Raw genomic sequence first — 25,017 nt, forward strand, 5'->3', positions numbered from 1 at the left:
TGACCACAATCTCTATATAGCGTACACACCAAGCAGCGGAGGAGCGGGGACCGACGGTTGGGTTTTAAAAAAGTCGCGTATCTACCCGCGGGCGCGCACACGCGCGGCGTGGTCGGTCGGCTTGGCCTGCGACAGGGTGAATAAAAGGGAAGGCCCCGACTACGGTTGTCTGGAGATGTTTGTGCCTCATTAACGTTAACCTCGTTCGACGCGAACGCAGATGCGTGCACAGCGAGCCGGGAGGCGTCTGTCCAGGAGTCTCACGCTCGTCTGCTCGCCTAAATACACGCGCGCGTGTACGTTTGCGCGTCCGTGTAAACGGTACAAGCGGCCACCACGGCCCTCGATGCGCACAGTGGGCTATTGTGATGCTTTCGGGAGCGCGAAGGTCCGAATTATTTTTGGTTGCGCGTGTACTTTTATCTCTTTCGCCTGCAGACATCGTGGAATTTAGGATACCACTCCCTACGCGATGAAAATAATCGATTTTTCGAGGAGAATTCGCGGTTGAACTTAGTAGGCGTAGCAGGTGCGCGCTGAGCAGAGTCGGACGGAACCGTTGATGCACGGGGACGTTGGAATTTTGTTTTTTCTGTTCGTTAGGAGAAATGATTCCACGGGTTGGCCATTGTGTTATGCGCTGGTAGCGTATGCAAGTCACGAGAAAGGGACCATATACGCTCGCGAGCGTGCACACGCTCGTGGCAACGAAAGCGCAGGCTGATCGCACTGGCGCACATACGGTACCACGGTATTGACAAACGGACAATGGACTCGCGTTTGCAGCGCAAAACGCATCGCCGTACCGAGAAAAGTGTCGGCGGCGTTGTTTGCCGCCTGCTTCGATAAAGTGTACGTTAACGCTGCTAATCGACCAGCGAAAGAGAGCTGAAAGCGGGAGACAAAGGGGAAGACGTGTGTCTGAGTCATTCGTTTAAAACGAACAGGAATCGATGTGTATACATACACATAATATTTTATCGAAAATAACTATCGTTTGTTATTGTCCGTAGTGGTTATTGTTGTCAGCTTACAAACGCTTAAAGTGTCGCATCTTCCAGTTGTACAGATACGATGCCATCGACATCGTACATACGTTACAACAGACAAAGCCGATTGTCTTCGTTTGGTATTCTTAAAAATCCCCGTTCACTTCGAAAGAAGGAGAGAAGAAGAAGGAGCGTCTGTATCTAGGACACACATGCTCGATTTACATATTAATTACTAGCCCACGTCGTTCCATATAAAATCTAACGGTAGATAACACTAGTCATCCTTATCGATACGAGAATAATAACTCTGATCATTGGATAGCGATCGAACAATCGATATCGTGTAACACCGTGAGCAACGTGACTCCGTTGGTGCTCTTAGCAGCCACTCGCGTCCTCCCGTGCATCCACGCTCTAAATATAAGCGGACACCACCGTGGTGTTGCCTTTAATTCACTGTCACCGCCGCAGAGGGTGCGGAGGGAAGTGAAACGTGCTCGCAGGCGTGCGTTTGCGGGAAACAGAAACACGAACAGCTCGAAAGTGACGAAAAATACAACGTTTCCCTCGATGCACACGTGCACGGCCCACATGTGCCCAGGGGCGGTTTCTTTCGTTCGTCCAACGCGCTCTCTCCCTCTTGGAGAGTGCCTCCACCGCGCGAGGACTATTCCCAGCCGGCAGATAAATAAATTGATCCACGACGACGGAAAGCACGACGATAACCGCTCGATATTGCGGAGAACGTGGTCATTGTGCCGTAATTGCGCACACTGAGAGAGACGCGATAAGATCCTCCGTGGAAAATGCTGGCTGACCTGAAACGAGAGGGGTAGAACGCGGAGAGGCGAACAACGTGGAATCAATTTCCGCGTTTTACAGCCGCGTGCCTCTTTCGAGTCCTGTTTCCCTGGTAACGTGTAATTTTCGTCAACGATAACGACACATTGTTCGCGGTCGAACGCCTGACATCGTTTTCCCCTGAACCACTTAGTTTCACAACGCGCTCCTCGCTCACGTTCGCTCGATAAGCGGTCTCCTCCCCGCATCCCCTAACTGGAGAACGTTTGGTCGCGTCAAAAAAAAAAGGTCGTCACGCACACTGGACGTTATCTCGCTTGGCAAAACGAGAGATCCGTCGAACGAGATCGCGAGTAAACGAGAAAACAGTCTTCCTGTGTAGAAGAAGCTTCCTTTCCGTGGAAACATCGGAAAACTCGTTGTTCTTCCCTTCTATTCGCGCACAGAGATCATCAGTCGTGGTAGGAGCGTTTTGATCCGAGCTCGAAACGAAATAACTCGTTGATCGAGGGTAAAAAGCGTACGATGTCGAGGGACGAGTGCCTCTGGCTCGAGGCGTGTACCGTTGCCTCCAAACATCGTCGTGGAAGTTCTGCCTGGGGATAGAAATTATACGTCTCGGGGCCAGTATCGCGCAGCGTTGGTATCGGCTTAATTCGATAACCTGTTTCTTCCTTTTTATGCGCCGATTCCGCTCTCACGGAGACCCGGCCAGGACGATCGTTCGTCGCAGCTTCGTTTCTTGCTTCGACCTCGACGCGTACTATATACGTGGTCGTGTGCGTCGCGCACACCTGAAACGAAGTGACCAGGTCGAGCCCGTGGCCGTGAAAGTTGTGTGTTTCACTTGTGTGTTTACAGGCCATCCAGGGCCGCTTCTCTCGCAGCTTCCGCGCGACACTGATAGGCCACGACGAGGAAGGGGTTCCTCGACGTACGCCTCAAGGGAAAAGGGAGAAACTTTCGAAAGCGACGACGGCTCTTTTCGAACGCGCTCCTTCGCTCTGCTTTTCTAATCCGTAACAGGCGTTCTTACGCGTGTTGACGCGAATCGCTCCATTTTTTTTTTTTTTTTTTTTTTTGCGTTTTCTTCCTCCGCATCGAAGATGCAGGCTCGATTCGAGAGAGCTCGATTTCGATCTCCTTTTACGCAAAAGTGGTACCGATAACAATGTCGATCCACGCGACAGCGAAGTGTCACGTTTTCCTTTTAGACCGGGGTAGTGGAAAAGTTGGCCTGGAAATTGGATCGTTTTCTCATCATCGTGTCTGACATTCTATACGTATCGTTTGTTTGAGTTATTAGCGTGGAGGGAGGCGAGTCTCGAGGGACGCTCTGACGTTGAAGCTCGTTCCTCGAAAAATCATGACTTCCAGGTTGTATCATTATTGCAGGATATGGGTAGCACGGCTTCGATTCGATTTTCCAATGAACCGCGGCTCGCGAGCGGGATTTCAATCTCGTTGCTCCAGTTTAATTAGACCTTCCACGACGATCGAAGCGTATCCGCGGCTTTGACGAATCGAAACGCGAGCAGCTTCGAAAAAGGGCACCCCATTTTAATCGAACCCCGTCGCGTGTCCCATTGTTTCCTACCCATCCGGTCACGCGTGAAATACTCCACTTGGGCATCGCACGGGTCGGTGTCTGACTTCGCAGGTCCTTTTCTACTCGATCGAAACGCTTCCATCGCGCGGTGGAGATCAAGTTCAAAGGGGTTGCAATTTTCGCTAGCGCAAAAAGAGTCGCGTAGCGACCAGGTGGATAAAGTTGTTCGAAATGATCGCAGGACGAGATGGAAGTACGCACGACGCGTTAAGATACGCGCAAGCGAGCACGACCACAGATTCTATCGAATTATACGCGTCGCGATTGATAACGACGATGATCGCGAGGCAGCTGTATGGTTACGGGCCAATAAACGTCGAACGTTAGACGAGTTAAACAATTTCGCGACCAACACCAGCGAGCGGAGCAGGTTTCTATCCGCCCTGAGCGACAGATCGGATCACCTTGCGGACGCTCTCGCATGCGAGCACCCCGTGTTCGTGCGCTTAATATTCCACGTCCCGTTCCTATCTCGCGTCGCTCGCCTATCCGTGCAATTTAATTATTTAAACTCCGCCATGCGCCCGCGAGTGTTTCGTTTCTTTTCCGCCTCCCTCGAGCTACTTAGACGCACGCGAATCCGCGGAGATGTTCATTAAAACGCTCGGTTATGGCGGCGTGAATCGTGTTTCTCGGAACGATCGCTGGTGTTGCAATTGATAATGATTTAATGGTCCCGTTCGTGCCTCGAGTGATTCGAACGGTGTGTCTTTCCCATCTGGACGTGGATTATTCGATGCTCCTCGTGTCGGTGTAATTGTTCGCTGGATTATTATGCAAGATAAGTGTCGGCTATACGGTGGTACTTTAACATGTAAATTTACTACGTAACGTAGGAGAAGATGCCGTGTAATTACGCGCGCACTAGTCCCCCTTCTCGATGATTTTCCAAAACGAGGACGTGGACGCTCGAAAACCACGATCGCTCTCGTTTTAGTCCTCCTTCTCTTGGATCGAGAGCTCTCCTTTCAGTCGCATCGTCGCACCGCGAACAGCGTAGAACCGGCCTTACAAACGGACGTTTCGAACGATACATTCAACCTGGTCGATCGATAAATACGATTAAACTTATCGTTCGCGTCCTTGATTTTTTATTCAGTTATCGGCCAATCGATACGTCTTCAATGTTATCGTTGTATCTGTAGAGGAAAAAAGCCAGGCAGAAACATTGTCTCGCCTGTCACAGACGAAATGAGTCACTTTGCTTTTTATTATTTAACCTGGAATAATAACACACGGATTACGACTTCGAGGAATATCTCTCTCGTTCTACGTATTCCCACTTTGGTGTTAACAGCGTCATGTAAAAAAATGTAAATATTTTTAACGTTAGTTCTATCGCGCTCCGTTTTAAGATCGACGTCGTAGAATATTACAGCCGACGTCGCGATATTAATTAAATCACCAAAAATATTCACCAACGCGATACGTCCACGGCGAGCATCGACTTTCTTGAAAACTCGATGGCGCCTCCCCGAATTTAACCTCGCAAAGGACTCCTTTCACCTCTGCGCGCGGTGCACTCCCCATCGGTAGGATCTCTCGCGATCCAGCCACCGGTTTCGTTGGCGCGAAACGAACGCTCGACGAAACGCGAAAGGGTTTCAAAGTCGCTGCGACGTGGCATTTCGCCAGTCAGCAATAAAATAATTCGCCTGGCAAGCAAACACTTGACTCCTCCCCTGTCCTTTGCCCGCAACAGACGTAGTAGCCTCTCGAGCGCGCAACCCCTTTTTTCCTTCTGCCTGCGTGCGCCAGTCAAAGCGTCCAAACGACGAGCCTCGTCCTCCGCGTACACGACTATCTACAGGTTGCCTCAGGACGAACGATACCAGAGTACCAGACGAGATATTTTTCTAATTGTAAAACCAAGCTGAAGATGTAGAACAAGATCTTTTCATTCGATGCCTCCTTCTCGAGAAAATCCAGCTCGACGACGATATTTCTCACGCATTTTTTCAGATGGAACATCTGTTCGTTACTCTCGATGCTTATGGTCGAGGAGAAAAGCAAGAACTTAGTTCCCCCATTTCGTGATCCTCCACAGAATTTTCGGTTAGGACGTTCATAACACCACTGCCTCCCTTCATCAACCTAATTGACTACCATCGTAAAAGTGTCACATTAGAATTGACCGTACGACAGTTGAATGGAAGATACTTCGTGCCCCTTTATTTCTCATTTTTCAACTGTTAAGGCTGACCCAGTCACAGACGAGCGATCTTTTTTGTCACGTGTCTCCTCTATTCGACGAGAAAAAAGGGAAGAAGCGATGCTCTCGCATTAAAAGGCCCCATTTCCTCGAGAAACTTACACACGTGTGACCTGAGTCACCCTGTATAACCCTTGCTACCGTCTCTGAGATCGAACCCTTCCACGTTCCCTTTCGCCGGTTCCAGGCGTGTTCCGCCAGGAACGCGCTTTGATATCGTCGTCGATTGATCCCCCTCTCTTTCGTACCGATCTCGAACGGAACGAAGGAGAGGAGCATCGTTGTATACGTACCGCGTGCACGGCGTGCAATCGACTTACGCAAAAATCGCGGTCGCCTGAGCAAAAAGGTAATACGGGTCGTCGTTTTTGCGAGGAACGCGCGCTGTGCATTGCGAAAGGCCTCCTCGATCCTCCTCTCCTTCCATCGCCCATGGGGCGGCGGTGAGGGGGTTAAACGAGCCTCGTAGCTTTTCGAGCGAGGCGAATCGCGCTCCACTTCCGTTTCCTTTCCTGGCGAACGATCGATCTTCGAGAGGGCGAAGCCGCTCTCGAGATACCTCGATCTTGGTGGCGCGACTAGGTTTGTTTTGCCTTCGTTCAACCGAGCTTCTTCGCCGTGGTTTTTAGTGGTTCGTTTGTGAAAGGCTGTAGGTGAAGCGCGGCGGTTTTGCGACCTCAGGTGCGTTCTGGTTCGGGTTCTGCGAACGTGGCCTGCTGGCAAGAAACTCGATGGGGTAATTGGTGGCTTGGTGCGTTCGGAGGTTACGCACGGTTACGTAAAAATCGCTTCACTCGCGAGGGACAATGAATAATAAAAGCAGGGGACGCGTGTAGAACAAATTGGTTCTCGAGCGTTGACTGGTTGCGTGATTTTTTTTTTTTTTACCCTTATCGATCGCAGTAATCCACGATCGCAACGGATTCCGCGGCTGTCCCAGTTGAGAGCGCGAACGAAATTCCTCGGACGATTTCCCAGTCTCCGTAGATTTCCCTCGGATCGATCCACCGAATTCGCGACACGTACGCGCTGCGTTTAATTGGTCAAGTGTCCGGGGAGTGGAAAAAGCGGAATTTTTTCGCCGACGACCGCGACCGGACGAGCCGCGTTTTACCGTGTCGCAACCGTTTCTGAAATGGGTTAAGCGTTACCCGCTAATACCAGAAGCGGTTTCACCGATCAATGACCACCGGCTAATTGATACTTGTGAAAACGTCCCGGCTAGGAAATCCTCCGGCACTTGCACTTGCGTCAGTTCTGCTGCGAAACAGCGAGCACAAAGGAAGCTAAGAACTCCTGCTACCGATCGAGATCGCGAGTTCAGGAAATTGGTCGTTCGCGAACGAATATTAATTAATTTGTACAAGCTTACGAGAAGCTCCAGTGGCGTACGGTTATTGCCTACGAATGAAATTCAATTTTAATATATTTATTTTACGATTGAAAGCTGTCGTTCTTTTTCCATTTGATCGTGTGCAGTTAGATAAAAGGTATTGGCTCGATCTGTTTATTTTAGCATCTCTGTGTGCCGATCAATTAGATCGTGTACATTAAATTTCTTATCACTCGCTGGTATATCTACTTTCATCTGTCTATAAAAATTTGACACCGTGAAAGCAAGGGGAACAAGTCTCGCGATTAAAGTGCATCTAATTAGAAACGATTCGCGCGTGCCAGGACTTTCTTTGCCGTCGCGTTTCTTCCGCAGAGGTGATCTACATTTTTGTCGCGACCCACGGAAAATTATCCACGGTCACGGTCGAACGGTCTCGCGTTCAATTTCGCCCTGATAATTCGTACTCGCGTTGTTCGTCGATCGCGAACGGAAGATCGAAAAATCGTTCGAGGCGACGCGATCGAAGAAACAGCAATGATTCAGAGTTACTCAGCGGGAAGAGTTTCATTCGAATCACCGTCGAGCGCTTCCTGACGCGAACGATTACGCGCTCGAAAACGTTAGACGGCGATTTATTAAGAATAGTTGAGGCTGAATCGTTGCTCGATGATGTTGCGCGTTAACCGGACGGGCATATGTATAATTAATGATGCGCGCGTATCATGGGTGTCGTTCTAGAGCCAAGCTACGCGCGTTCTGCATTCTGGTGCCGTCGACTACAGAGACAATCGACAGCTGGCCTAGATCCTGCTGGTTACGATTCTTTCTCGAGTTCCTGCGCGCACCACTCATGAAACGCTTCAGTTATAAATCGTTATTCGATTTGGTAAAAATCTGAGAATCGAACGAAATCGTCCTCGACTACGTAGCTTGGAAAATGAACGTTGAGAAAGGAAGAGAAGTAGTTTACCAAAGTTAAGGTAGTCGATCCTTTTCTACGAAGTAGTAATGAATATTTTAATCGAAGATGGACGGTAAAAAATGCCTGGCTATTTTTATCGCGTTCAGTCTCGAAACTCTACAAGTTTCCGCGTCGAGGAGACGAGATTCCATCATGAACTGAACGGTAGATGCCTAAAACCATGAATACAAAGCAGGCGTACAAGGCTATACATCTTCGAGATCTAAATTTGTTCCGACTCATTTCTTCTTAACTCGATTCGTTCTGACTGGGTGTCCCGACGACCCGAGTCCATCACCCACTTGGATCTACTTTCTTTGTACGTCCTTCGCGTTGAATAGGTGCTACGTTTTTCAGAGCCTGTTCCAGGTAGAGGTGATTTCTTCGCGATCTACTCGAAGAATAGTTCGTTACTTAGCATTATCGAGTCAACCAGACTCGATCAGTTTACTTTTCTCTTAATGAAACGCCATCTTCTTGCTCCCTCGACTCTATTTTATCCTCTTCCATTCCTGAGTCTCCAAATACCGTCTAATTAAAATCTACGGACACTTCTGCGCTCCAAGATATGCCTCGATACTTCTCTTTCACTTCTTCGTTCCCAGTACGCTTATTAGATTTATTTAAATTAACAAGCGTTATGTCTTAAGCAACAGAAACTCGCGCAGCGCTTGTACCGTTTCACTGTCCAATCTTCGATCGTTTTACGATCGCAGATTTATTCCTGCGCGATCTTCTTCCTGACCTAATTTACCGTAACCTCATTTCCTCGCGACTCAGTTCCACTGACCATGTTGCCCCGTAACCCGAATCGTTTCGATGTAATCTGCGTCGCGACCCTGTTCCATCCAGTTTCGCAACTTTATTCGCGCTCGTTGCTCGCACCAGCCGCGACAATGCCTGTAACGATCAGAACCACAACTTTGCGTGCTTCCCAGGCTTTATGGGTGGGCCCTGGCGCCTCGTTTCCCACCGTTAAAAGTAAGCCGATCGGCGACAAGTCGTGATTGCCTCGCTATCTTCTGTTTATCCGCGATTTCTGATCCGCCTGTTTACTGTACCCACACACGAGGGGTCTCGTATTTTCAGCCAATTTCCTCGTTCGAGATCTCTCTCGGAGAGCTGGCGAATCGTCGAGGATATTGTTGATCGTTCGCAAAGGGGACAGGTTGATAAAGGCGAATTAACTCGTTTGCTCTTACGCACGTGGATATCGTAACGCGTTGTGCGAAGTCCGTTTAGACAAGATAAGGAAGAGTTCTCAATAATCGGTGAATAAATGATCGAATTCGAAGTATGAACTGTTCTGGCGATTAACTGGTTCCACTGTGTTGTATAATTTATTAGCGATAATTGCGTATCGAACTTCGAAAGTATCGAAGAGATTTTTAATCGTACATTTCTATGAATTTTCTCTTCGTATTCATTATTGGTGGATCCAGGAAAATATCGTTGATTCCGTTAGAATCGACGATCACGGTTGGTCCAGAGTGTCAGTGCAGCCAGGATCTGAATTCTCCTTCTCGAAAAGCGAGATTGCACGCCTGAACGAGCCTCGCGAGTCGCGAAACGACGCGACTCGCGAACGACGGGGGGCGTTCTTACGTCCGCGAGATTACCATTCGCTTTTACTTGCCGGGAAAACGACTCTTTTTGCCTCCACGGCTATCACTTATTATTTCCGTCGATGCGTCCGCACGCGCTGGTCTGAAAGTGACTTCACGCGGCGATCGCCTTTCGCGGCTACCATATCGAACGCGATTTCGTCTCGTTCGCGATCGCCCCCTTCGACAGTGGAATCTTCAGCGTGGGGTTGAACGGATGGAATTCACTGTTGGTTCTCGCGTTCTCCAATAAGAGGTGGTAAAAGCGCGCTCAGCCGCGCTGGGAGTAGAAAAATCCAGCGTGAATTCCATCGCGGTGACTGGCTGACCGGCTCCGCGGAATTAGAATGAATTTCAACGTTCTGCTTAGCGTCGTTCCTCGCTCCTCAGCTTCCATGCGACGGCGATCGAGACACGATTAGTGTCTGTCGAATCTCTGCCTCGTCACTTTCTTAGTTTTCTCTTCTAATTTCTTAAGAAGAAGCTAGTGCTAGGAAGCTAATTAAAAAGTTTAGATAATGTAACGTGTATATAGATACGATCGTTTAATATACATGTATGTTTAATATATATATATAGCCTAATTTATTTAAGTGGACAGAACCGATGAGAAAATATTTGGTCGAGCAGCTATCGTAATCATGCGACAGATTCCGTGTAAAAAGCGTTATCAGTCGTTCGACGAACAGGCTGATACCGCGTAACAGTAGCGATTGCGAGGAAGTATAACGCTCGGATGAGTTGTCGCAATTAGCGTTACGTGGTGTTGCAGTAACCGCGGATTGTTTCGATTGTTAACTTAATCCACTGTGACTAACAGCTATGAAATTTACACACGAGCAGGCATCGGTTAACGACTACTGGCCGTGGTGCTCGTTACGAAAGCTGTCTTACTTTCCTGTTGGCCAACTTTCCTCTATTGTTTCGAGCAAACGTATTAAACATGCAAAGTATCGCTGCATTCTGGAAACGATACTCGCGATACTTCCACATTTTCCACTGTCTGAAATGAAAGAAAAATCCTTCGTCTACGAAGGGTACGAAGAGTAAGTTGATCGAAACGAGAGGAGAGAGAGAGAGAAGAAAGCACGCGAGCGTACGAAAGAACCGATGTAGGTCGTTGCGAAGACCATTTACGAAGGACACGAGTACTCTACGACGAACGCGAACGACTCTTTTCGTGGATTCGAGATGCATCCAGGTCATTAAAGCTCCTCTCCCATTTATCGAGCCGGCCTCCCAGTGAACTGTGGGAACCCAGGAGCCTCTTAATTCCAGTTGGAGGTATGCTTCCACAGTGACCTGGCCAGTTAAACTCATCGACCAGTCGCTTTAATAACCTTATCCTCGATCTTAAAATTGAATCGTCCCATTGATCTGCCGTTAAAATACATTGGCTTCTTGGAAGGATTTAATCGTCAAGTTTCTCCGTTAAATCGCTGTTGAAACTATCCAGAAAAGAGGACTCCCATTCGTTGACATTTTATCATCATAAACCCCTCCTTTGATCGCTTCATCGTCTCGCTGAACGTATCCCAGAAACTCGACGATTTTTTTATTTCATTGCTTCAAACTGCATTCTATCCTACAACTACGAATCGTTACGTCTAAATACAACGCTCCACGAAATCATTATTCGTATGAACCGTCGAATCTCGAGAACGTTTCAACGAATTTCCCGATAGAAGCTGGCGTCTCGAGTGAAAGTCGAGCGAGACGAGTCGAGCAATTTTCAAGTCCCGCGTAAAACCGTGGCAACTTCGAATGGACGAACTGAACTTTCGTTCGTGCCATCTTAGGCTCGACGACGGAGGATCGTGGTTCTACGAGAGCGAAAAGGGAATACCGCGCGTCCTTGCACCGAAGCCTGCGTACCTACGCGCGAATACCATCGACTATTCGATGTCTCTTAGAATTCGAACCGCATCGAGCACGAATCCTGGCCATTCGACGCTTCTCGAAGGGGACCAGGTACGAATCGTAGCCATCTGGCGCTCGAGATGGTTTTATCGATCACAACCAGCCCCGTAAGGCGACTGTACCCATCCACGGCGCAGAGGAAGCTGACGCGTCGGTGGATTTCGTTCTATCGGCTCGCCCACGCCTCGCGCGCACACCGTTTCTGGACAAAAGTAATGGTCCAGTCGACGCTGGTTCCCGTGGTGGTATCCTCTGGTGGAAAAGGCTCGTTTTTCTGCGCTGAGAAGCAGAGGACCGCGCGCGTCGCGAGAAGAGCCAGCTGCAGCTGGCCAGAGGCCCTCCTAAGCCCCTCTAGTCTTTGTACCTGGCGCAGGTTGGCAGGTGTTGAGACGAGATACATCTGCCATCCTGCACGTGTCTCGAAGGGACTCTCTTTCGTCCGTGCACGACCCAGGTAGGTTATCCACAGGCTCTCCACCCCGTCCTATATCCCTCCTCCTTCTTCTGGCTCGCCTTTTTCCTTTTCTTCCTCTCCTTAGCCTGGGTACGTGCGCGCAAAAGCCGTGGAACCGGTGTGCCCTCGATCGCAGCCACCGTACATGGTGTGCCTGAAAAAAATGCCACGATTTAAATCACCAAGCTATCGCTGCTCGATGAAATTATTACCGCGGGACTACTACCCGTTGCCGCGTTCGTTCCGCAGGGATCTAGATCGTCTCACAGCGAATAGAATATGGCGGATGTGCTGTAGATTTCCTACGGATTAATGGCTGGAACGATGGAACCTATGGGGATGATATCTTTTCGTTGAACGGGGATAGATAAATGGTTCCTCGGGCTGTAATGATGGTAATTAATAGCGTCATAGATTCAACAATTTGTTGGGTTACTTGTTAAGATCGCTTCGCTTAAATGCTTGTATTTATAATCGTTGAATCGGCGTTACGTTTGGAGATGCGTGATTGAGAAATCATCGTTCATCGATGCTCGTGGTTTAATTCGTATTATTATATAATTAATAGCAGTTTTTATGGAGAATGTTGCATCGCAGGTTTTTTTCTCATTGAAGACGTCTCGTTTGATCGATCGTGTTGATCGTATCGAAGGACGATCGAGCGCCTTTGCCATTAAAAATCAGCCACCTCTCGGGACCATTAAGTTTCTTTTTTAAAAACGAAGCAATCCATTTAACATGGGACAATGTGGACATCGTTTTAAAGTAACGACGAATCGTTCACTCGTTCCGTTCTTAAACGATATCGATGGAAATCTTCACGCTTGGAGATTTAACGAGTCGAACGGGCACGACGCTTCCTCTGGATCACGGTCCAGCTTGTAAGGGATATCTGCGAGTGAAACCTCGAAAGTTTCAGAGCGCACCTTGTTCGCCGACAGGGCGAATCTGATCACCTGCTATCGCGTGGCCAGGTGTCCCGAGAAAAATGGAAGAAACCTGGAAGCCATCAGAGATTAAGGTTCGACCCTTGGCGGAGCTAATGATAGGGCTTGGCAGCAGCCACGGTTCCACCGTTCTGTCCGTTTTCTCCTTTCTCTCTTTTCCCTCGATCTTGTCTACGATACAGTGCTTACTGGACGAAAGTATCGCGGAGGCGATATCCAATCGAGTTTAATGTTAATTTACTTTCGAATGTCTTCATTTCGCGTATTAAGAATTTTTTCGTATTATCTTAAGTGCGACGAGGGACATTAGAATACGCGATGTATCAATATTTTGAGAAACTAATTCCAATTCGTTTCGCAATTTGTATCGCAAATATTTCTCAAGTAGAAAATAAAAATCTGGTTCTACGTTATTTCATTTTGTAGTTAGAGATTTTTCTCTTCGCAACCAAAAAGAGATTGAAGGTAACATTTAATTTTCTTAGTACCGTTGGTGAACTAAATATTTAATTAATCGTGATTCGATCCCGTCGTTCAACAGATTTATTGCAACTCGGTTTTGTTCGTAGCACGTAACACGCGTATGCACTTACATGCGTACGCATATCCCGTGTTGCAATTCTTTCCGCCTCCGTTGCGCACACATCTGCTCGAAAGGATTTTCAATGAGAGATTGGATTCCTTTATGGTCTACTTGCAGCTTCTAGCGGTTTCACAAGCCAGAGAAATTATTGCTTTCGTTCGGACGTATAAATTGAATGAAAAGCGTGTGAGAAAGTTGCCTTTTTTTACCCAGCCTGAAAAGTGGCGGAAAAAGTTTCTCCCGGGTCAGCCGTGTCCAACGACTACTCCTAAACCGCTTCTGTCTAACAAAGAACCTTTCAAGTTTGAAATCCTCTCATTAAAAAGAAGAATTACATTCATTTTTCATTTAAACTTACGCATCCATTAAAATTCGCAAATAACAAGAAATCAAGAAGAATATCCATCGACGAACGATCGTGACGAGAACAAAACATAATGCGTTACTTAATTACCAAAAAAAAAAACGAAACAAATAGAATTTGCCAATTCAGACGACCCAACCACCGCGAGGACAGAAAAATACCCTAACATCCTGTAAAATACCAGTGCAACGAGATCCTTATTAGCGTCAGCAGGTGATATCGGTGTAGTAAAGGAAAAATGCAAATGACCGTCTCACGCGACGTGAAAGTTGCATAATGCGTTCCCCCAGTTAAGGTTAACGCGCGCAACCTTGCAGTTTACGTAAAACAGCAATGCCTTTGAATCCGTCCGCGTCGCTCGGGTGGTTACCAGGGAAGAGACGCGCGACTCGTTATTATTCCTTCCATAATTAAGACAGTTAAGAGCGGCGCTGGTCGTGGCAGGGCGGGGTGCGTTTCATTCTTTCCCCGTTTCTTTTCCTTTTTTTATTTCTAATTAACGGACGTGATCACGAGGCTTGGTCCTGAGACAATGGCTCGTGAAAGCGAGCCGAGAGAAGTTTGTCGGAGCGCGAACATCGATCGGCGATCGTTAAGGGGGACGGCTGATGACTTTCTTCGGACGCAGTCATCGGTGCAGTAATGTCTTCTCGTGCATCGTCGCAGAACTATCTTCCTCTCGTCGATCACTGGAATCGCTCCTTTGTATCCGACTCTCTGTGCTCGTTTTTCTCTCGCGCCAACGAAAAACGTTTCGCCAGTCGGTTACTCGACGTTCCGTTGCCTCTTCTCTCGCTTACTGTCTTTTTCTTCTCCTAGCCACCGAGTGATTTTAATAATTTGCAAGTTCAGTACGTTCATTGTGAGCAGCTCGAGACAGACGCCGTGAAGAAGAATCGTGTCGAAAAAAGCCGCTGGTTTTTGTCTGCGCGTCGTCCTGTTAACGTTCCTTTCACAGTATTGTTCTCTTCTTCTCGCATTCGATGGGAGCTAAGACGAATATGCCACGAGTGTAAATACAGTTGGTACTTCTCTCTATATGTCGAACAACGTTTATTTTCCCTAAGAACCAGCGAACGTTCTTGCGTGGTTCGCCACGGTCGAATTTTCGACGAGAAACGTCGCGGAAAGTCCTCGACGACGCGACGACGGGCGTCTCGAAAGCGGAAGCGAGACGCTATCGTGGCGAGGCTACCGGATACGCGTTGTTCCAGTTCCGTCGCGCAGCTTTCAAAGAAGCACGAACAACGATGCACTTTCCGTAGGTAAATAACCAGCGTCCTCTTGAAACGTTCGCTGACCCGTGCACGCAGGCAATGGCACAAGGTTACTACACAATTCGACATTGATAATGAAGCGCAGGTACATCGAACTAATGGCGCTGCCCCGTTACTTCCGGACGCGCCTAAGTTCGTTTAGAGCGAAACATCGTGTAGAAAGCCACGTTCACACACCGTGGAGAGGATTCTATTCGAACCTCTAATGTCCTTAACCATTTACTCGTTCGAGTAGCAACTTTGCGCGGTACCTTCCTTTCTATCTCTCTTTCTCCCTCGTTTCTGGCAAATTCGATATTCCCTGTGGTCGCTGCTGAGAAGTAAACCTTCGAACGACTTAATTAGAAAGCAGTAATTCAGTTATCGCTCTAAGTAAGCGCGCACCGCTTTGGATCCGCGAATTGAACGCGACAGCGGGCTTTCTCGACGCGTGCGCGTAATTTACAATCAGCTGCGTGCTGCTGTTTCCGCGGAATATAAAGAAGTTTATTGCGACTCATTGTCGGATATTAACGCGGGGGTCTTTAACCTTTCGCGGTCTGAAAAGCCAGCCACCAAGAGTTATTAGCACTAAATGTCTGCTGATACAGCGTGGGAGTCGTAAAAACCACGCACGTTTAGCAATATCACTTTTTTCCCGCTCCCGCGGATTGCAATAGCAGGGGAAAGATCGTAATTTGCCGGGTATAACGTTATTATACCGTGTCTTTTGTATTGTCCGATTTATGACACTTGTTTAAGCATCAAAGGTTCGTCGAGATAACACGTGTTCGTAGTCTGTATATACTTGGTGCACACCTACTGAGTACTAAAAAAAAAAAGAGAATTTTTCATGGACACGATACCTGATGGCGTGAAAGCAACGCTCGAAGCGTCGATGCATTATTCGTTTTCTTGTGACTCGCTCACCTGATTTCAATTACGTCCTGAGAGATTTACGCGTCTGCCACGTTCAAAAATGCGAACCCTCTCGTATCCACTAAAGAAGTTTTACGCGTTACCAGGAAATTGCAAAGATACGCGTATGTAAACTAAATTAGGTTGCGTTACAGAGAGTCAGCTGTTGCGATTGTAAATAATGAAATTGCGAATAACATTCGTGATCATTTTGTTAACCAATTGATAAGAATACGAATAGTTTGCATCCAAAGTTATTTCTTACTCGCTTCGATTAAAATTACTTCGCTCGCCTCTTGGTTCACCGCTCCAAGCAATAACGCGTTAAGAAGAGAAACAATCGTTCGAAAAACTCTGCTGTATCCAGAGCGCGCAGACATTCCGCGCGATAAACGCGTCAACTTACAGTAGACAGACGATATCGCGACTTCGAATGAAGTACAAGCAACAGTATCCAGCCCCTGGTATATATCGCCCTATTTATATTTTTGCACGCCTATCACCTTTTTTTATCATCGCCGTACCGTACCAACGCGCGAACGAAGATACACGCAGACGTTGGAACCGACACAGATACGCGAGAGAAACGCGTCGCATCCGAGACTAACCCTCGCGATCTTCCGCGTCCGCTATTAGAGAATCGGTCGCGACAAGACGCAAATCAGACGGCGCGTAAATTAGAAGCGACTGCCACGACCCTTTAATTAACAGAAATAAGCCAGGCTCGACTGGCGTGTCCGCCTGAAATGTCCGCGCGTTAATTAGCCAAGTGGATTCGACGCGAATGTCACAGCGGGTGTCTTCATTCAGCGGACGACACCCCGTGCGAGAAAAGGATCGAGAGAAACCATGGTGGTTTCTGTCGATGATAGCAGAAGGAGTTGTTCCAAGTGTTAGCTCGAACTACGACAGGAAGTGGCGATAAGCTTTGTTTGACGAGTCGATGGACAGCGATAGATCGTATCGCACCCTTCGTATCGAGTCTACGAATATGAAATTCGATAATGTATCGTTGTCGTAGGAGATGAAGGGGAAAGAAAGAGAGGTTCGTTCTAACCTGACGCGATGTTTCATTTCAGAGTCCTGGAACGCTGCACAAAGATGTCGGTGGTGCTGGTACCAAGGTCAGCGGAAAGACGGTCGGCGGTGTCGGCACTGCAACCCTCACCACGTTCTCCTCCATTAATAATACATCGAACACGAGCAGGAACAAGAACAATCCCGTATCTCAAGAGGTAAGTCGTAGGATCGCGTAAGAACCTGGCGTTTCGCGGTGTCTAGGAGTCTTAGAGCGACGCCTCAGCGGCGAACCAAGATGGTCGAGGCCTCCGCGTCGAGCTGAACGACCCTCTTGTTCGCGCTCCCGCTGGGGGAGACATAAGACGGGCCATAAAATTGAACGAGCGACGAATGAAAACGGATATTTGACACCGGGGAACACGGAATCGATTCTGACCTCATTTTTTTTAGACACCGCGCTCGAGCTCGCGCTGATTTCTCCGCGTCTTCGCCGGACAAAAATATAGTTCCAAGTATTCTCTTCTTTTTTCCTCCCCTGGGTCGGCTCGACAAGTATCGACACTTGAAAATATTCACGGTCTAACATCTGGTCGGGTTCGTTACACGGCTGAAACTCGCGCCTCTCCGTCCAGTAAAAGTAGGTTCGCGTGACTTCGACGCGCTCCAAGCGACCACGTTGACGACAGGCGTACACAAAATTTCACTTTAACGCTATCGTTGATTGCCTTGCTACGGGACTGGCCAATGTCACTGGAGAGTGGTACTCTCGAGGTAGATCGACCATCGAAAAGTGTAGCGAATTTCACGATAATCTCGCTGAGATTCGTGTGCGTAAAATTAGGGGTTGATAGTTTCCGCTGCTAACGTAAACCGCAACAATAATTCTGGTTACGAACGTCGAGCGACATTACATCGAATCTAATGAATACTTAATTAAATAGCAGACCATTGGTAGATACCGATTTAATACCAGCGATTAGCAGACACCGAAAAGGCATCCCCGCAATTAGGTCCCTTAATACAGTGTACACGGAACACTCGAGGCTCTATCGATCGTGCGTGGTTATCAAACGCCTAAGGGCACTTCTGGCCACACACAGACACACAGAAGACGTATCTATTAAATAATCGTACCGTGAGGATCAAATTTACGACCGCATTCAGCCACTGTTTCGCGTTACCAATCGAGTTTCGTACCTCGTTGCGAGCCAGAACAACGCATAGCTGCTCGTTAACCTCTCCTCCACGAGGATCTGCGAGTGGGTTCCAGAAGTTCTCGAGCGTTTCGCTCGGCGTACGTTTTTCGTGACACAGTTTCCACGTAAAAAAGCCCGCACGGCGCCCATTCAACAATATTCGGCGGGCACAAGGTGATACGTACGAAAATAATTAGCCCGCGGGCTTCGTTGCCATGCACGGAATCGAGTAACTCGCCTTGACTTCGACTCGGCGCGCGCCGCCGTGAAAAACTGGAACGAGCCAGAAGTTCGACAACTTTCGATCGATCTCTTCTTATTAATAACGCGACGGTTTCGACATCGAGCACCCCAGCTCGCCCCCCTCGCCCGCCAGCGAGCATCTCGTAATTAAGTAATATCCGCGCGTAATCGCGTTCGCACCTCCGTTCGAGCGGAGCCACGAAAACCGGCGGGGATTAATTATTTAAAGCGTTCGAGCAAAAAGTCGCGAGCCACGCTCGGGACTTATTAACGAATTCCTCTCCGTCTGCGCGGAGTGATATCGCGTTCAACTCCTACAGGACCCGCCAAAAGTAACGCTGGCACGGTCTTTTCAGGCGATTCTATTTCCGCGACGAGCACGCCCGTTAATTGCGGCCGCGCGATTCATTATAATGGGACAATCAGGCTACAAAGTGTAGATATTGTATTATTCCGATGGCCGCGTTTAAAAACGGTCCCGTCTTCAAATTTATTTTCGACACCCGCTCCGGAGTCACGCTCGCGTCCAACGGTACCGCTAAAGCGGAAATTAGGTCGCAAACTGCTCTTCAAAGAGATTTCTATTAAAACCCAACAATCTGTGCCCGTTGGAATACACGCCCATTAAACTGGGACCCTCGTACGCGGCCTTTGAGCTAATTTTCATTTTCTGAATTCCGGACGAACGTTAACGGTCCTTTATGGTTCTGCATAATTCACTCCCTCGAAATTGGGGGTGGCTTTTACTCGACAAAAATTCTACACCAATTCGAACACTTTGCGTTGAGATTCGTCACGTTTGGGAAAAGGATAAACAGACAGAAATAGCTTTTGGAATCGTGTAGACCTTTCGCTTTCACTTGACAGTTTGCGACTCGAGTCAACCCTCCACGGCGCGGTTTCCATCAACTTAACTGGTTTAAGAAGATTCTCTGTAGCATAAATCTTTAATGGAGAATTCCCTTCATTTTGGCGAAGGTACATCATCGTCTTTGACTTTCAGTAATCAGGGAAATACGATCTTTAAAATTAAAATCAGGCAAAACCCCAATTCAGCTTTTACCCCACGAGTACTTCTACCCTGATAGTTGCTCTTAACATTCTGGCCATTCGAAGAATATCAATTTCTCTATCTTAAAGAAGCTCAATTTCTTGAGCAACTAGAATTACCGTTCGAATGGTTCGTTACGTAATTCTTCACCGATTAAGGGTTGTTTCTCAGTGGACCTCGGACGCTGGGCTACAGTTTCCAGCATCTCCAACAGAATCGCGTCGCGTCACCGCCATTTATCTTCTTCAACATTCATCCTCGCGCGTTCTCCTTCACCCTTCCTTCCCTGTTCCTCCACCCTCTCCCAAAATTCTTCCTTTCCCGCGTCGCGCGGCTTTATTATGCGGCAAAGTTGATCGAGTTTCGTTGCGTCGCGAACATTGCGCAACCGAACCCAAGACTCCGTTCGCAGAGTGCAATTTCCAGACGCGATGCGCTGCGACGACGCCACTCGCTGCGGACTGCAGCCCCACATGCGGCGTCCCGATTCGCCAACCCTTTACCTCGACCACGCTTGCCTCTGCGTGTTTGCTCGATACTTCTCTTGCTTCTCGACCTTACCTTCGCGAGTTGCACCTCGTTCGACAGGGATTTTCGAAATTCGAAGCATTCTTCGCGATCTAGCTCAAGTTTCGAAGCTCTAAAGTTGATTCGATAATGGAGAAATGTTGTTGAATAACTGTTGTGTGTTTTCAGTGGCGTGGCGATAGTCTCGCATGCGCAATACGTCTCTTTATTGTTCCCTTTACGATCAAAATGAGAATAAAACGCATGGATGAAAGAGAGAGAGAGTGTGAGAGGGATGGTTGGATAAGTTACGTAGGTAAACCTAGCCAGAGAGCTCGCAACGTGCGGTTTAATCGAGGCCCTCGGACTAATTCATACGTGAATTTAGAAAGTCCATCGCCGGGGTTTGCATCTGATTGTTTCGCGGGTTGCGCAACCGCCGCGCGAAAGTCCCGACGGTGTTTCGTCGCTTTCGACCGCGTAGAAACGCGTCGAAGCTCGTTCGTCGGTTAAAAAAAGAACGAGAGAGAAGCAGATGCGAGATGCTGGCAAATAAATTAAATTATCGCGTTTAATTTGGCTAATGCCTGGGCAGCCTCGTTCTAACGAATTCGATAGAGACACTTCTTACTCTCATGATATTTTCAACCCAATTCCTTCGTCTGCTGCATTCAATCGCCGTGGCCAATCGCCATCGTTAATTGGACCGAGCAAAGCGCAGAAATCACCCGTAAAAACCGTACACTCGAGCGAAACCGAAGTGTTTTTCTCGATTAAAAAAGTCTCTGCGTTAGTTTAGCCCCGCGTTCGTTGTTTCTGTGAAATTGTCGCGCGACCATTCTCCCTTGGCACCGAGAACCTGCGTGCCAGCGTGCCGATAAGACCGCAGATCCGACAGATTACGTCCACACGATGGAGAGGGACTAATCGGAAAGTCGTCTCCTTGAAACGTCGCACTGATCCGTCATGCGATTCTCTTTTGTCTGTTCCGCGGCCGTGTAGTAATTGCACGGGGTCGTACTTATGTAAACGAAAGTCAGAGACGTACACGCTACCTTGCCTCGCGAAGTTAGCGTTCCGCATTGCGGTCACAGGAGATACTAAAATTTCATTGCGTTTGTATTCGTCTATCGATCGATTAATAATTGTAATATTTATTCGAGGTTATGCGCCACGAAAGCAGAGAGTTCAATTAATTCCACGAGACAAGAATCGATCTCGAGAGGATCGAAAGCAGTGCATCGAGTCTTCGACTGCGTCTTGCAAAATCGCAGCGTCGCTTAGACGTGATTGATGCGTCCGCTTTCCAAACTTTCCAAGTCCAATGGAAATAGAAACCCATCGGGTATTTTCCAACGCGTTACTCTATCGCCACTTACTCGAGGATGATTTGGTTAAGCAACGATCGCGTACAAGCGGTGAAAACTCTTGACGGATCGTCCAGCTTTCCTTGCTGCGGACGCTGCTCGTTAAATAACGAGCGTACCCGTTGACAAAAAGATGGTGGAAATTATCGCGAACCAGCGCGATTCCTTTCGCGATCCTCCACTTTCCCACAACCTTCGCAGCGAGCAACTAGGCGGCCCGTCGATCACGAACAGCCTCGTTCCGCGACACCACGCTGACGTATTACACAATTATCCCCGGAAGCTGCAATTCACGATCGCGAGGTAAGAAACTGAGTCGTGGCCGCAGAATTATTTGCACAACGATCGTCCACACGAGCGGAGGGGAGTGGAAAAGGTACGATTAGCTCCGATCAATGAGTCAACGCGAAATTTCTCACCGCGTTTCGACACTCGCGTTATGCAACGACGAACGATCGTCTCGCGAGCGTCGCCTTCGATGGGCTTTAATTCGATCGATGATCCCCAATATCGTAGCCGATAATCGAGCGTTGATAACAACGACGATAATTGGTATTTCTCGAGCAATAAACGAGAGACGTTTCGTTTCGAGTGAGATTTCATGGATGAGATAACGGCTCGATTAAGTCGCCTCGTGGAGCAGGTGAATTAACACGCGTGACATATCTTTTTCTGGGGTCGATGAAATCGGTGGGAGTACGATTAGGAAGGCGATGTCGGTTCGATGAAATTTTCATGTCAAGGCGAGGGAGATTAATGGAGTCGTTCTCCGATGGAATCGATGGACGTAAGTAGTCGCCTTTGGCTGGGTTCTTTAGCGTTAATGGTGGGCATGATTAATGTCTCCGTGGAAACGTTTAGGTATAATCGACGAGTTTCGAATAGTTTGTTTTCTATATGGAAGTTTCTATGATATCTTCTTCCTGGTCTGGCTATATTTAATAACCATACGAAGTTTCGATAATGGTTTCTCGTTAAATCGCTGATACTGTTATGCGTTTGTCGAGATAACAATAGTCTAAGAGGTTACCTTTCAAATTCAGTATTTATCTTCTCTCGTTCGAATTTAGTCTCGTTAAGTTATCGTACAATCGTCATGTGTAAACGATAAGCGAGGAAAACGTCGAGGACCACTGGCGAGGTATCTCGTTTTTAAGTTGAAACATGAAAAAAACGTCGAAAAATCGCAACAACGCCCTCGATCTTTCCCCAATAATCAGGTTCACATCCCTCAAGTTCAAGTTGCGATCCAAGGAACGCACAAAATCGCACCGTTCCACTTGTTTCCATCGTAAATGGCAACGAGGCGACAAGGTACAAATAGCGGAGGTATCGACGCTCGTTGCACGCGAGGGAACATGCACATGCACGTCTCGACGTCCACGGTGCATGGTCGCCCCGCGTTGACGGACACGTCGTGTTTCACGCAGTGTGTCACTGAGCCTCGTGCAAGCGTAAGAAGCGCTTCGCGCGAACCGTAAGTGCACCGCCAGCGTAACTCGATCGGGCTGCATTGTATCTCGGATTTCGCGATAGCATAAATATGCTACCTGGGTAGCTGGTGCGGTGTTAACGATCCCGAGGAGCAGTAACGTAACGCTGGCCGATTCGTCGCGTCGATAAATACCAGTTGAGACGAAAATTTCGTGGCGACGGGGGTGCGTCGCGTCCCGTTCCAACCCTTCCCACTCGAGCGACGCGTCGACGCTACCAGTTCTTTAACCCTTCGAGCACCTCGTTACGATATATCGTTGCTCACGCGATGACCTTACCACTCGTATCGCGAGAGAATTTCATCTCGAAATAAATTTATAAAACTTTATAAAACTTTAGCAGCGAGATTAGGGGTAGTGTGCGCAATTTTGGGTAGAATTTAACAGAGAATTTTTTAAGCTTTTTAGAATATTTGTATCTTGAAATGTGCTCCATTGGGTCTGATTATCAGCTATTCTCGTACTGTGTACGTTAAAATGAAAGAGGCAAAGAAATTCTCGTTGGGAAAAATGAGATTCGCGTATAGGCTCTGCTGTTATTTATGAGCCAGGTCGACGCTGTGGAAAGTAGCCGCTGCAAAAAATCTCGGGTCCCGGCGGCTAACTGCGTTTAACAATAATTTAACAACGTTAGAGCGCACGGAAAAGCTAATTCGCGGAATGATAAATGGCCTGTATTAATCAGCGGAGTATCTTGAAAGTTGGCTCTTTAAACTGCGAAACTTATTAGAGTGTCATGAATAAGGATGAGAAGTAACCGGGAACGAACGTTTCCACATAACTTCCTGTTGTATATTTCTCCAGGGGAGAATCCATAATTAACGTTAATCCGTTCTTGTTGCGAGATGGAAAAAACGAGAAACGAACGTCGAATTGAAATTATATTTTCATTGCTAACAAATCGTTATTATTCAGAGAGTTACCAAATAATATCGGTTCTCCAGAACTCGAACGCTTGTACAAGACGAACATGGCTTCCCTCTTTTCTCTGAACGCTATCGAACTGTCTGAATCTCTTACACTTTTCCCTCGATCTTTCGTTATTATCGGTCAGCTGTCATACAACAATACACATCCGATTAGAGCGTTGAAAAATAAATTCCACTCGCGATTCAATTATAAATTCTTTCTCCGGTTCCGTTGACCCGTCGCGGGTTCACCAAACTTCCTGCGCGCTTCTGCGTAAACAAGCCGCGAATTACGATTACGAAAATCGGTTGCCCAATGATCGCTCGTTTCACTCTGGCTGGGTTTCCCTCCGTGTGTTAGCGCGCAACTTTTCAGGCGTTGTATAATCGTCGCGTTAAATAAATTGTACCGCAACTTACCACGTGCACCAAGAGATACGGTGGCACAGTTTTCCGCGGCAAAACGAGAGGTTTCGCCAATGTGTACGCGACAGAGAACGCGCGTCAACTGCGTTAGCTGTTCGTGATCGTTTGAAATTGAAAATTGCGATCGGTTTCCATGGATATCGGGTATTGATCGCGAAACGAGACAGAGTTGCAAGTTTCACGGGGGATTGTTCGACGATTTCGCGATGTATCTTCCTTTTACTCCCGTTCGAGTGCGCAGCGAACGAGATCGTCAAGTAGCGCGTTAAAAATTGTAGGGCTCCGCGCGAAGGAGCGCCTCGCGGTTCCTCATATGAAAGTATAATACCGACATAGAAAGTTAGAGCAGCGTGGCGCGCGTTTTAAAACCAGCTCGTAAGTATTCCTCTTTGTCAGGAGGGTCTCGAGGCTAGGGCTTCCTCGCGTTTCCGCGCGGTTAATTTATGCCTGCTTGGGAAACGGTAACAATCGTGCCAGGGTGTGCGATCTTTCGTTTCGCGTTTCTCGATTTGGTGGCGCCGATTCAGAGGTCGAAGTAGCGACGCGAGGCTCCCGAGCAAGAAGACCCCGTCGATCTCCGCTAAATTGCAATTTCGAGAATTTCTAGGACGAACTTTCGATGCATAACAAGATAGGCAAATACTGGGAACGTTTACCACCTGGCAGTGTCAGGTGTAAAAATCGTCGTTCCCACCGAAAGTATTACAAACGCACCGGAGAAATCGTCGAACGCTTCGAAAGTAAACCGATCCTCACCGTCTAAACGCGCTAATTGCCAAAATTGAACTAAACGTCCCGAAATCTGAATCGACTGCGCCTCAGTACCGTTTAAAGTACCCGTTGGATCCC

The 25,017-nt window shown here is 47.9% G+C and overlaps 1 protein-coding gene across 3 annotated transcripts in view; it reads left to right on the forward strand.

Moving 5' to 3' along the window:
* LOC143422070 (uncharacterized) overlaps nucleotides 1-25,017 on the forward strand; it is a 149,422-nt gene that overhangs the window by 91,961 nt on the left and 32,444 nt on the right. For all 3 annotated transcript variants that reach the window (XM_076892443.1, XM_076892444.1, XM_076892445.1), the window contains one exon: nucleotides 17,037-17,192. In XM_076892443.1, coding sequence (XP_076748558.1) covers nucleotides 17,037-17,192 — 156 coding nt within the window. The remainder of the gene's footprint in view (nucleotides 1-17,036; nucleotides 17,193-25,017) is intronic.

This window comes from Xylocopa sonorina, chromosome 3, assembly GCF_050948175.1.
Source record: "Xylocopa sonorina isolate GNS202 chromosome 3, iyXylSono1_principal, whole genome shotgun sequence".
Taxonomy (NCBI): domain Eukaryota; kingdom Metazoa; phylum Arthropoda; class Insecta; order Hymenoptera; family Apidae; genus Xylocopa; species Xylocopa sonorina.